Here is a 13622-nt window from a genome sequence, read left to right on the forward strand (position 1 = left end):
TGATAAAATAACGGTATCTCCAGAGCAATCACTTCCCTGGACAAGAATGCTAAAGTCCTCCCTCTCCTATGACAGGAATTTGAGTACCTTCAGCAACCTCACCACCCAGAAGTCATCAACAGTGAGTACAGGACAGAGCAGAGCAGCCCCCTGCTCGGCCTAGTCTGGGCTTCCCAGGAGGCTAAGTAGTAAAGAATCTACCTGCCAAGCAGGAGATGCAAGCTCGATCCCTGGGTTGGTAAGATCCCCTGGAGAAGGAAATGGCAACCCACTCCAGTATTCTTACCTGGAAAATCCCATGAACAAAGGACCCTGGCAGGCTACAGTCCATAGAGTGGCGAAGGAGTCAGACACAACTTAGTGACTAAACAGCAACAACAGCCTAGTCTATCTGTGCTCAGTCACTGAGTCACATTGGACTCTTTGCAACCCTTTGGACTGCAGCCTGCCAGGCTCCTCTGTCCTTGGGATTTTTCAGGCAAGAATACCAGAGTGGGTTGCCATTTTCCTCCTCCAGGGGATCTTCCCGACCCAGGGATAGAATCCTGTTCTCGTGTCTCCTGTGTCTCCTGCACTGCAAGCGAATTCTTTACCCACTTAGGTATCAAGGAAGTCCCATAGTCTGTATTGCAGTTAATGAAGCCTGACTCTGTAAATCAACTATACCTCACTAAATAAGTAAGTAAATATATACACAAGTAAATAAATAAATAAAGCCTGAGTCTAAATAAGGTTTTGGAAGTAACCGAAAATCACACTGTTGACTAATTCATAGTCTGCTTATTGACGAAAGTCTTGTGTTTTTCACAGTTAAAGCTATACTTTTCTCTCTACGTATAATTTTGTAGTTGTTGCTTTAGACTTAGGTGTGACACCTCACGTTTTTCCCTTTTAATTTTCCTGTCACCAATCTTCCTTTTCATTTCTTTCACTTACTTATTGCATGTCTGCTCTGTGCAAAAAGCTATGTTAAGTGCTATGGGTGTTACATGATAATCTTACAATTCCTAAGAAAAAAAGCTGTTCAGCAATATCAACATGGATCAGACAGTCCAACTCTAGTTTAGCAAATGAGGTAGCTAAGACTCTTATCCTTAAGTGTAAATGTAAGTGTAAATTACTTGTATCAGAAGCTTTCAATGATATAAGGGCAGAGGCCACTCCAAGGATGCAATGCCTAGAGCATCTGAAAATGGGAAGCCGAGTAACGCCTCACATAGAAGTGCTTGGAAAGAGCTTTGAGTCATGAGGGCAGTTTGGTTCAGACATGTCACTCCATCTATCCTTTAGGTTAACTCACCTCATCTGATATAGCCAGGGGATAGCCACCTCTGCCATCATTCCAGGAACCTCACACTTCTTTGAACCAGGGCATGGTAAGGTTGGACTTTTTGCTGTCAAATGATGGAGGGGACTTTTCACATGTTCCAGTGATCTCAAGGGAGTCCTTGGATAGGGGAAGAACCAGGCAGTCTGGATATAGAGTCTGGAATTGTAATAGCTCTACTCTGCTCTGCTTCCTCTTCATATTGGAAATGACAATTTTAGTCTAATACGTAACATAGAAAATGTAATACTGGAAATGGTTTTCATAATAGTCACTAATACAGATTACTCTTAATAAAATCAACCCTCAGAAATTGTCCAGTTGAACTGAAATTGAAGAGAATAGTGAATAAAAGACGCTTACTCCTTGGAAGGAAAGTTATGACCAACCTAGAGAGCATATTCAAAAGCAGAGACATTACTTTGCCAACAAAGGTCCATCTAGTCAAAGCTATAGTTTTTCCAGTGGTCATGTATGGATGTGAGAGTTGGACTGTGAAGAAAGCTGATCGCTGAAGAATTGATGCTTTTGAACTGTGGTGTTGGAGAAGACTCTTGAGAGTCCCTTGGACTGCAAGGAGATCCAACCAGTCCATTCTAAAGGAGATCAGTCCTGGGTGTTCATTGGAAGGACTGATGCTAAAGCTGAAACTCCAATACTTTGGCCACCTCATGCGACGAGTTGACTTACTGGAAAAGACTAGGAAGGATTGGGGGCAGGAGGAGAAGGGGACAACAGAGAATGAGATGACTGGATGGTATTACCGACTTGATGGACATGAGTTTTAGTGAACTCCAGGAGTTGGTGATGGACAGGGAGGCCTGGCGTACTGTGATTCATGGGGTCACAAAGAGTCGGCTGAGCAACTGAACTGAACTGAATGCAAAGATATCAAATGAGTTGGAGAATGATTCAGCCTTTTGCTCACCGGGCGTTTACTCACTAATTCACCTGTTTATCCATCCTTCCATGTATCCACCCACTTATTCATTCAACAACCCTGGCATTAAGCACTTTTTCTGTCCTACACACATATTAAATACTGTGGATAAAATGTGCGTTGCGTGCTCACTCAGTCATGTGACCCCATGGACTGCAGCCTGCCAGGCTCCTCTGTCCATGGGCTTCTCCAGGCAAGAGTACTGGAGTGGATTGCCATTTCCTTCTCCAGGGGATCTTCCTGACCCAGGGATCAAATCACGTCTCCTGTGTCTCCTGCACTGGCAGATGGATTGTTTGTCCACTGAGTCACCTGGGAAGCCTGTGGATAAGATGTGATCTGACTTAAATTGACTCAGTAGTTTGGGTCCAGTGGGGGGACGTAGGAGGTGGGGGTAGCAGGGGCAGAAGCAAAGGAAACTCATGGTCTAGTGTGGCAAATGCTCTCAGAGAGGGTTTATAAGGAGTCGGGGATGAACTTAGCCAGTGCTGGGGATGCTCCTTAGCCTCCTGAGGGAACAGGAATAAAAAGGTGAGAGCAGAATGCTTCGTGGAGGAAGAAACACTGGCTCTAGTCCTAGCAAAACTTTCTAATCTCAATATTCTCAGGAAGATCCCAGAACTAACACAATTTCCGTCAGAGACTAGAGAAAACTGAACATTCTTTTCAGGAAAAGCACTGGAGCATAGCCATTAAGAACACAGGTTTTGGAGTCAGATCTGCATTCAAATCTTAAGATTTCTAGGCAGAATTCACTCCATTACAAGATGGGGATGATTATAACATTCAATCATAAGATTGTTCTGAGGGTCAAGTAAGATCCCATGTGAGGTGCACAGCGCAGCCTGTATGCAGTACACGTTCAGTTGATGTTAGCTGTCATTCATTGTCTTCTTCCGAAACTCATATATATACTTTCACTCTGCTCCTCTGTCCTTAATCTTCTTAGCTCTAACGTTACCTTTAGAACCAAAGTCTGTAAGCCTCTTTTCTCTGTTACACAGGGAGTACAAAAGAAATATAATTTCTGTAAAACTGATTTGCATCATAGTAAATTTATCATGCTTCCTGGTTCTTGGTGACTAGGTAACCAGCAGAGGAGCTAATTCATTATTTTAACAATTCAAACAGGACCTCGGAAGAAAGGCACCCTGCGGTCACAAAGTACTGGGACTGTACTAATGAGAAGATTAAAAGAAAGTTCAGCTTACACAGTTCCAGATAATCACAAATGTACCCAAGGATTATTAACAACCACAATTACCTGGAACTATATTATCTGCCTGCTTGGTTATTCTAAAGTCAACTTGTATTTGAGTTTATAAGTTATTTTGAAGTGGCTGGCGGGGCCCCATCCTAATACACATCTGGGGAAATATGAAGCTATGCCTAAGTCTTCACGGTACCCAGCATCCTAATTCTCACCCAGAAGTGAAATGAAGCTCTGAGTTCTCCTATCCACAGAGCCCCTGTCCTGAGTCCTTGCGGGTCCTCTTTGTTGGAACCAGCTGCCCGATGAGGGGCCAGACTCATGCATTCTAGATAAACATTTTGGAAAATCAAAATGCCTTTCTGCAGAAGCAGTGTCCATTCTCAGGGATTTCACTAGAGGACAAAAAGCCCTGGGCTTTCATGACTCTGGTAGTCACTTCCCAAATATCCCCTTAAAAATCTTCACTGCTATCCTTTAGTTTTGTAGGACTATACACTGCACTGTGCCCAGGTGCAGGTCTCAGAGGCCATCTCGTTCATCCCCTGGTTTCTCTTGCATATTCCATGCTTTCTGCTGCAGGCTAGTCTTGAACCCGGAGCTCTACTGAGAGGATGGGGGCAGACGGGGAGACAGTGATCTTGAAGAACGTGCTCATTGGCGTCAACCTGATCCTTCTGGGCTCCTTGCTCAAGCCCTCAGAGTGTCAGCTGGAGGTCACCATGGAAAGGGTCCAGAGACCAGCGGTGGAGGAAGAAGGAGGCACTGCCAGCTACAATGCATCCGGCAAGGAGCAGCCGGTGGTCTTCAACCATGTGTATAACATCAACGTGCCCCTGGACAGCCTCTGTTCCTCAGGGCTGGAGGCCTCAGCCGAGCATGAGGTGAGCCCCGAAGACGAGGTGCTGACAGAGTACACGGGCCAGACCTCGGATCACGAGAGCCAGGTCACCTTCACGCACAGGATCAACCTCCCCAAGAAGGCCTGCCCGTGTGCCAGCTCGGCCCAGGTGCTACAGGAGCTGCTGAGCCGGATTGAGATGCTGGAGAGGGAGGTGTCAGTGCTGCGGGACCAATGCACCAGCAACTGCTGCCCAGAGAGTGCAGCCACAGGTAGAGTTCTGGAGCTTACAGCCAGTCTCCGGAGGAGAGGGAGGGTGCTGAGCAGATGGGGAGCGGGAATCTGGGTGATGACACCAGTGCCTGAGAAATCTGGCACTTCTTCACACAGAGGGGGAAAAAAGTGCCCTCGTCTGTAGCTCTCTGTTAATACGCCTCTAAGTGTGGTCCTTTCCCAGGGGTTTTGGCACTGGGACTCTACAGCGCTTAGCCAGTCTGAAATACATTAACCTAATTTGGGGGGGATGAGTCAGGGAATGGTACATCGGTTCAGCACAGCAACTGCTGTGGCGAGCAGGGAATTTGATGTCTGTCTTCATTCATCTTTGGTTTTCACAGGCTGTTGAATTGATATCTATCCGTGTTAACCAGAGGTACTAGAGAATGCAGGCGCTCTGTTCACTCCATCTCAGCCTTTCTCCCGTCTGAGAAAATTACAGTCATTAAAGCCTCAGAGGACCTGGCCCCATCTTCTCTGGCAAGCTGGAAGTTTCAGCCCCTGCCCCCCCAACCAAAACACGTGGCTGTGCATACATATGCGTGCACACCCACCCACAGAGCTTATTACAACCCTCTCCCAACCAAAGGCTGAGTATCCGGAACTGGGATATCTAGCCTCACCCACATCCTAACTACTAACACTTATGAATGACTCTTTTGACCTCTCTGGGAGGAGTCAGCTCATCTTCAGGGCCAGACTTCCTGACTTCATGTCCTGTCTCTGCTATTTGCTAGCCTGTGACTTGAACAGGTTGCTTAACCCATGCGTTCCTTTCCCCCTCGACAGACTAGAAACAACAAGGAGTTATTAAATATAAAAACCTCTACTCAGATGAAAGCCCGGCCTCTAGTAGGCACTTCACACTCAGTAGCTATTATCAGCAGATCCCCAGTGAGCAGAAAGTGTGTCCCCTTTGTGTCCAGCTTCTCTCACCCAAAACAGTACCTTCTACCCATTTGATTCCGTCTGTAATGAGAAAAGGACTGTGTCTTACTATCTTGGGTTCAAGCTTTTACCTCTCTAGGGTCTAAAATCTCAAGCCTTGCCCAAGGATGAAAGAGGTGTCAGGAATGGCATTTTAACAGGGAGAAATGGCCCACATGTCCAGAGAGATGTCCAACACATTCATTCTGAGACACCAAGACTGGGGTTAGTCTTTAAGAACAGAAATATCTCTTGGGTTTTCTCACCTCTTCCTCCTTATAACCAAAACTATAAACAATCTGAAACCGAGAGGAAAAAGTCCAGGTGTTCAGACTCTCAGTGAGTTCACCTTTTCAGTAGAGTTGGGAAATACAGGGAAAATGCAGATGTCCATGGACATGGGTTTTTGATGCCTGGGAAGCTGGTAGCTTCTATAAGTGGGATTTTTTTTGTTTTTTAAACCAGCTTCCCACTGGGTTCCCTGGAAGATGTGAAACGATCTATAAGGAAGATTTATATTAACCAATGTCAGTATGGTATCCTTTCGGGCCATGGGAGGAGGGGGTGAATGAAGTGGCAAAATTAAACAAGGACATAACTTACTTGACTTCCTATCCCCAAGGCCAAGTGTCGAAAAGGATGCCAAGCAGGTACTGCTATGGTGCTCATTTAATAAGTTTGTCTGATTCATGCTGGACAGATAAATTAACCACTCCAGCTATTGCATGATAAAGGCTGGGGCAGGAGATACGCATAGAATCCTAAAAAGATCACAGCAAACAGTCACAGATGAGACAGGTTCTGGGAAACCTTTGAAGTGACCCTGGAGCCGAGCGGTGAAGGACGAGCAGTTAGTTAGATGGCGGGAAGGAGAGGGATAGGATGCATCTGCAACACATGTGGCCTTGACCTGCCTCACAGGCCTGATACTCAGCCTCCATCCCCTTGGCCCCCTTCAGTCCCCTTCAGTCCCCAGCGCCAGCACCTGGGTGTGTTGGTCAGGGACTGCCCCCAGGCTCTGAGGACCTCTTTGACCTGCCCCAGGTAGAGGACAGACGAGCCTGAGAATTGACACCCTCCAGGGACAACCTTCATCCCAGTTGAGGTGTGGCTTGCCCTGTGGCCAGAAGATCCCCTGCAGGACTGAACCCAAGTCACCCTCCCTGGGACTTTGCCTGATAATATGCTTGGTTTGGGCTCCTCCCTCCCTGGTCTCCCCTTCTCTCCAACCAGTATTTTCCTGGGAGCACCTCCCAATTAGTCACTAGGGAACCCAAGTCAAGACACACTGCAGGTGAGCTCCTAAAGGACAAGGAACCCAATCTCACTCGTCCTCACCCTCAACACTATGCCAGACACACACAAACCACATTAGGTAAAAGATTCATGAAGCTGTTGACGTGCCAAGCTAGCTTGAGCTTCCCTCTCAGACACACAAATCTGGTCAGTGAGCAAGCCGAGGTCTCAGCCTGTCCCCCCTCCCCGTACCCCACTGCCAGGAAGTTCCACAGCTGCCCTTTGACCTTCTCCTTGGCCATTCCAGGACAACTGGACTATATCCCTCACTGCAGTGGCCATGGCAACTTTAGCCTCGAGTCCTGTGGCTGCGTCTGCGATCAAGGCTGGTTTGGCAAGAACTGCTCGGAGCCCTACTGCCCCCTGGGCTGCTCCAGTCGGGGTGTGTGTGTGGACGGCCAGTGCATCTGTGACAGCGAGTACAGCGGGGATGACTGCTCGGAGCTCCGGTGCCCGATGGACTGCAGCTCCCGGGGGCTGTGCGTGGACGGGGAGTGCGTCTGCGAAGAGGCCTACACGGGCGAGGACTGCAGCGAGCTGCGGTGCCCCGGGGACTGTTCGGGGAAGGGGACCTGTGCCAACGGCACCTGCCTGTGCCAGGAGGGCTACGTCGGTGAGGACTGCGGCCAGCGGCGGTGTCCGAACGCCTGCAGCGGCCGAGGACACTGCCAGGAGGGGCTGTGCCTCTGTGAAGAGGGCTACCAGGGCCCTGACTGCTCGGCAGGTAGGGAGGCGGGCTCCGCGGGGCCGTTGGCAAGGGCGGTCCAGCCAGCTAACCAGAGGTGGGAAGAGAGATGGGAGGGAAAATGAATTTAGGCCAAAGAATTTTCAAATGGGTCCTGCTCCTCTGCTTTCCGAGAGAGGTGATGTCTTGAGTCGATCACAATTGACAACACGGGTTTAAGGGGAGAAGAGTGGAAACCAGAAAAGGTCAAGTTTGGGATGAAAGTTGAATCTTACCCCAAGGCTGGAACAAAGTCAATGGTAATAATGGAGACAGCATTTCACTGTCCTTGAGATGGAAGAAAGCAGAGAGTCAAGGGACCCCTTAGGCAAGGGACCCCTCTCTAACTCAGCGGACTTCCCAGAGCCCCACCCGCTCTGAAATATTCCCCTTTCCTGTTGCCATATTCTGAGGACACTCCTTTCACAATGCTAGGGCATGAGATGGGGCATTGTCTGTGATAATCAGATTCACTGGGCACTCTGCTTGTTTTGGGAGCTTCCATATGGCAAAGTGTTATTAATTTATGAAATGATCTAGAATCCACATGGATAAAAGTATTTATAGGCAAGGAATTACATGTAAAACAGAAATAAATTACTAAAGACCTCCATTAAGCAAGAACTCACAGTCTAACTAAAAGGCTATGACTCAGTTTGTTCCAGAGGACATGTGGAATCAACCCCACATGTGTCTACATCATGAAAACCAACACAAGGGTGATGTCCCGAAAGGAGGCCCCGAGTCAATCAGTGAGAACATACCAATATCTCCTTGGAGATCATTTTCTTTTGCCTAAAATCAGATTATTTTCATTATCTCATTGTGACTGCTCATCATCTTCTAAATGAGGGACTGTCACTGATAAATTTGTATTTTAAACAACACAGATTGAGTGATTGATCTTCACCCCTCTCATTCATAATATAATCTGTAACAGTCGGCTCAGAGGGCTCATTGGGAAGATTTAAAATAAAAACTAACAAGAAACAGACATTATTAAATCTTCTGATGAGTTGATTCTAGGAATTTTTCTGATCAGATTTCTGACCTCAGTTTAAGGGGGAGATTCTGGGAGGCCAGACTTTTATTCTTGAGCATCAGCAGTGATTCCCACCTACATACCAGAGCAGTCAGACAAGTCTTCTGCACCTGCAACTTAAATTTCTTCTGAAAGACGAATGCAACAAGGTAAAGAAAAAACAACAGTTCACTGCTTAGGAAAAAAATGTTTCTCCATATTTTCCATAGTCAGTGCTTTCATGTAGCCTCCTACTTTTGTTTACTGAATATCTTTCTGAAAATATAGTCATTATACCAATTGTTCAGAAGGAAAATTCAAGCAGAAACTAAGCTGCATCATTTACAAACCCAAGGTCACTAAGTAATTGCTGCAAAGGGGAAGTTGAAGCATGATCCCAGTTCTCACTCACAGGACAAGGCTCTATGAGGCCCCATCAGAGGATGCTAAGGGTTCTTTTGGGCCCTTCTCTATGTGTGGCTACTGTATAGTTCACATTCTTCTTAATAAAATTGATCACTGTTGGGTTGTGCATACCTGTCATGTTCTTCCTGACCCCCCTTTTCCACAGGGTGGGTTCATTTACAAATAGAACCTTAATCTGATCCAGGGTACAAACGGAGCTGGAGATGACCCTTCTGGTCATGTGGGGAAGACTCAGCAGCTGCTAGAGTAACTACAACTAGGCTGAACTCAATGCATGAGCCACATATTACCTCCAACATGTTACCTCTGTGCTGTTTGATTGAGGAAGACTTTTGGACAACCAGATAAATTACTTTATAGGCTCCCAAAGCACGTGAGGAGGGACAGTTGCATAATTTCCATCTGTTTCCATAGCAACCATAGAGCGACCACTCATTGCTGGAGGTGCTGCTCTCAATGCTTGTCTTTTAAACCAAATGCCATGGGTCTCTTCCAGAGAAGTATCTAGGTCATTACCTAAAGTGCTACTTCGCCTGCTCTTGGCGAGAAGGCTCCAGGAGAGGGGCTGTTTACCCACTGTTTGACATTTCTGGCCAGATGCACACACTCCAGCATTACTATTCGTCTCACCAACAGCAGGAAGGAGAGGAGAGAGGAGAGTGGGGAAGGTGAAACCGAGGAGAGCCACAACACACACCCTGACTTTCCTTTCTCGCTGTCAAGGGCATGGAGAATGGAGGCCCATTCTGTGGATTTCATTCTGAGGTCCCTTAGGCTGCTAGAGCTTGAATGCAATTGAATAGAGTTGACAAGACCACTCTATCTGACTCCCAGCCTTGATCTTTCTCACAGTGGGCCATGAGACCAGATCTCAACCTTTCTGCCTCTATTCTCTGGCCGGATAAAGACAATAGAACAATAACAACAAAAAGAATATGAACACTTAAACCAGGCCTTAGAAAGAAGCTACTCGGGGCTTCTCATTTTACAAACTGAAAAAGCAGCAGCCCTGGGAGACAGGAAGATTTTTCCAGAGCCAGACAGCTAATTAATGGCAGAACAAGAATAAGAACCCTGGTCTCCTACCAACTTCTAGCACTCTTTAATCCTCCCTAGGACGCTAACTAGAGTGGAATTAGAAAATAAAAATGGTAAAAGCCACAAGCATAAAGAAATAGTCTTTTGATATGAAAGCTGAGCTCTGTCAGGTGATAAAAAAATATTAAGTGTTGGAGACAGGATAGGGGTGCTCGTTCAACCATTTGTCCACATGTGCCCCCAGTGAAGGAGGTTAGTGTGGGAGGTGGCCAGTGAACTGGTCACAAGTCCCTGTGAAGAAGCAGGGTGAAAGAACCATCGGAGTTGGGGCTTGAAACAATCCAGAAAGCCATTCCTTGGACTTCGGTCAGACGAGCAGAGATTCATCACCATCAGCCTCTATGTCGGCCAGCACTGCAGCCAGTCCGAACTTTGGCACTCGACCTCACTCGCTCCTCTGAGCAAGACACTTCATGGAACTAATTCCAACTGCTCTCATTGCATATATGCAAAATTGATGCCAGATCTAAAAACTAAACAGCATGGCATCTTTGCAGATAAGCAACTCCAGTTCCTCAAGCTACAGTTAATTCTTTTTAACTGCCTGCTCATCCACAAGTTTCCAAGATGGAGCCCCAAAGAAAGCAAGACTAAGAATGCTTTGTGTGGTTTCCCTTGTGGTCCAGTGGTTAAGAATCTGCTTGCCAATGCAGGGGATACGGGTGTGATCCCTGTTCTGGGAAGATTCCATATGCCGTGGGGCAACTAAGCCAGTGTGCCACAATTACTGAAGCCCATGTGCCTAGAGCCCGTGCTCTGCAACAAGGGAGGCCATCGCAATGAGAAGCCTGCACACTGCAACAAAGAGTAGCGCCCGTTCACAGCAACTAGAGAAAGCCTTCATGCAGCAAAGAAGACCGAATGCAGCCAAAAATAAATAAATAAAAGAATACTTTGCATCAGCCCCACTAAATTCCTTGAATCAAGGCATACGGCTCTTTTATAGTTTGCTTTCTAGTTCAATATCATTTAATTTTATAAGAATTATTGACACCCAGTGTATACAGCGTCTGCTAAATTATAGGGTGAGTGGTCTCTTCTGCTGAGACACTGCTCTCAAGAATGCTTCTTCCACCGTGGACATTATTGCTTCTTTCTCATCAGACATGAAAGTTGTTTTTCCCACCACCCAGGCTCAGGTCTCAAGATAAAAAATTTGCCAAGCTAAGTTGTCAAGATGAGAAAATCCTTCTGCAGTCTTTTTAACTTTAAAATCCCCAAATTGCTGTTTGGATCATTCTCTATTGTCATAATTAGTTTTATTTTCTGGAGAAAGGAACAAAAAATGAATTCACCAACTTGTTCCGAAGGCCCTAAGAATTGTTGGTGATGAAATTTGGAATGGCCATTTCTGTCACCATGACAGGAGGAGTCCCACACTGGAAACTTGGATTTAATGTGTTGAATCACAAAAGGCAGGCACTGGAGAATCCTTCTTAAAAGAAGTTTCTGACCACGAGGATAAGCACCAGTCTGAAATTTCCATCCTAAAAGACAGTCTGAATTATTTGCTGATGTACTTTATTTTTGAGGCTCTGTACAAATGAAAGCAAGCATCTGGCATAATCCATAACCCATCCTACAAATTGTAGGGGGAAGAACATCCAGGGTAAAAGAGTGTAGACCAAGTGTAGAAGACCTCCGCTTGATGATCGGTTCAGCTATGACCCAACTCCCTTACTTTTGGCAAGTCCTTCTGCCCGGGTCTGTTTCTCCATTTGTAAAGTTGGAATAATTATATCTTCCCAATATGCCTCATAGAGCTGCTATTAAATAATTTTTTTTAATTCTAGTTAGATGGTGTTTTATAGACCGAGATGCTGTGCAAATGTAAGTTGTATCGCACACTGGCTTAGAATTTCTAAAATCATCACACCTGGGTTCAAATCCTAGCTTCTGTATTCGCTGATTGTGTGACCCAGTTTTCTTCTCTGTAAAACAGGGGTAAAAATAATACTGATCCCATAGTGTTGGTGAGAGGATGAGATGAGAAAATCCATGTCAGAATGTTTAGCCTAGTGCTTGGCGCATCATGAGTAATTAATATAATCATGCAAAATACTGTTGGTTCTATATATCAACTGTTCCTTCTTTGGTCCAAGAGTCATTCGGAATGCATTATACAGACTAACCCAAAGATCTTAGTGGAATTCAAAGCTCTAATCATGTCAGGAGAAGGGTACGACAGAGAATGAGATGGCTGGATGGCATCACCGACTTGATGGACATGAGTTTGAGTGAACTCCAGGAGTTGGTGATGGACAGGGAGGCCTGGCGTGCTGTGATTCATGGGGATGCAAAGAGTCGGACACGACTGAGTGACTGAACTGAACTGAATCATGTCAGAGTTAGAAACGATACAAGCTTACAAGTTATTTGAAGCTTTATTTAAATTTCATTTACATAAATCTAGCTATATAAATTGTTAATTTTGTTTGTTTGTTTTGGTCAACATATGACTTCTTTAATCACAAGAAGTTCTGCTATCTAGACTGTTTCAAACCATGAATAGTTCCTGAAGCAAATGCCCAATACTGCAAATATATGCTCCTAATGCCCATCATATGAGTCTTCATTTCTGCCTCTGATGAGGATTTGAGGTTGAGTACCATAGAGAGAGCAGGCACTTCCCACTACATGGCCCCATGACTAGCAGTCCTCAGTCCTCTGCTCATGTAAAGGGGAAAGAATGAGAATTCTCAGAAAACTCAACACCAGTGACAACACTTAAGCTAACCAAAGCCTCCACTACACATAAATTTATAAGTTAATTATGACTATTTAAATACTGGCCTGATCTTTGATTTCATCTACGCGCAGGTCCAATTACAGGCACACTGGTATTAACTTCCTAATTGGTCTTAAAGTTTCAATTATTTAATACCCCCACTACCACTGAATCTTCACTTCCCAAGGGACCCATACATGAAAGGCTACTGAATACTCTGAGAAGTAGAACAGGAATGCTCCTTTGTCATCATCCCCTATATCAAGGTTAATAAAAATTTGTGTAACACAAGTTACATTTCCAGAGTAATCTGATAACAATAATTTATTAAACCACCAAAAATATTAGCCAACGTATGCTGTTAAATATCTAACAACTAGCTTTCTGAGGGAAAAAGTAACAAGCCCCACTTTGTAGCATTTGCCAGCTCCCATGGTATAAATACTCCCTCTATGGCTAGTTTCAAACTACCAGCGTGAAGTCACTAAACATTGAGTTGGAAACAGCTATGCACTAGAACACAATCAAATAGTACTGGGTTGGCCAAAAAAATTCATTTGGGTTTTCCATCCATTTTATGGAAAACCCGAACAAACTTTGTGGCCAAATATTTCTTCCCCAGTGGCTCAGTGGTAAAGAACCCGCCTGTAATGCAGGAGACATGGGTTCAATCCCTGGGTTAGGAAGATCTCTTGGAGGAGGAAATAGCAACCTGCTCCAGTACTGTTGCCTGGAAGTCCCATGGGCAGAGGAGCCTGCTTGGCTACAGTCTGTGGGATCGCAAAGAGTTGGACACAACTTAGCATCT

At 45.5% G+C, this 13622-nt stretch overlaps 1 protein-coding gene across 1 annotated transcript in view; it reads left to right on the forward strand.

Annotated features, from left to right (window-relative positions):
- Positions 1–4091: 4091 nt before the first annotated feature.
- Positions 4092–13622, forward strand: part of TNR (tenascin R) — a 90308-nt gene continuing 80777 nt past the window's right edge. Inside the window, exons 1-2 of the mRNA XM_055418808.2 lie at positions 4092–4590; positions 7065–7541. Coding sequence (XP_055274783.2) covers positions 4092–4590; positions 7065–7541 — 976 coding nt within the window. The remainder of the gene's footprint in view (positions 4591–7064; positions 7542–13622) is intronic.

Source organism: Moschus berezovskii, chromosome 17, assembly GCF_049115385.1.
Source record: "Moschus berezovskii isolate FMDL1 chromosome 17, NW_MosBer_1.0, whole genome shotgun sequence".
Lineage (NCBI taxonomy): Eukaryota > Metazoa > Chordata > Mammalia > Artiodactyla > Moschidae > Moschus > Moschus berezovskii.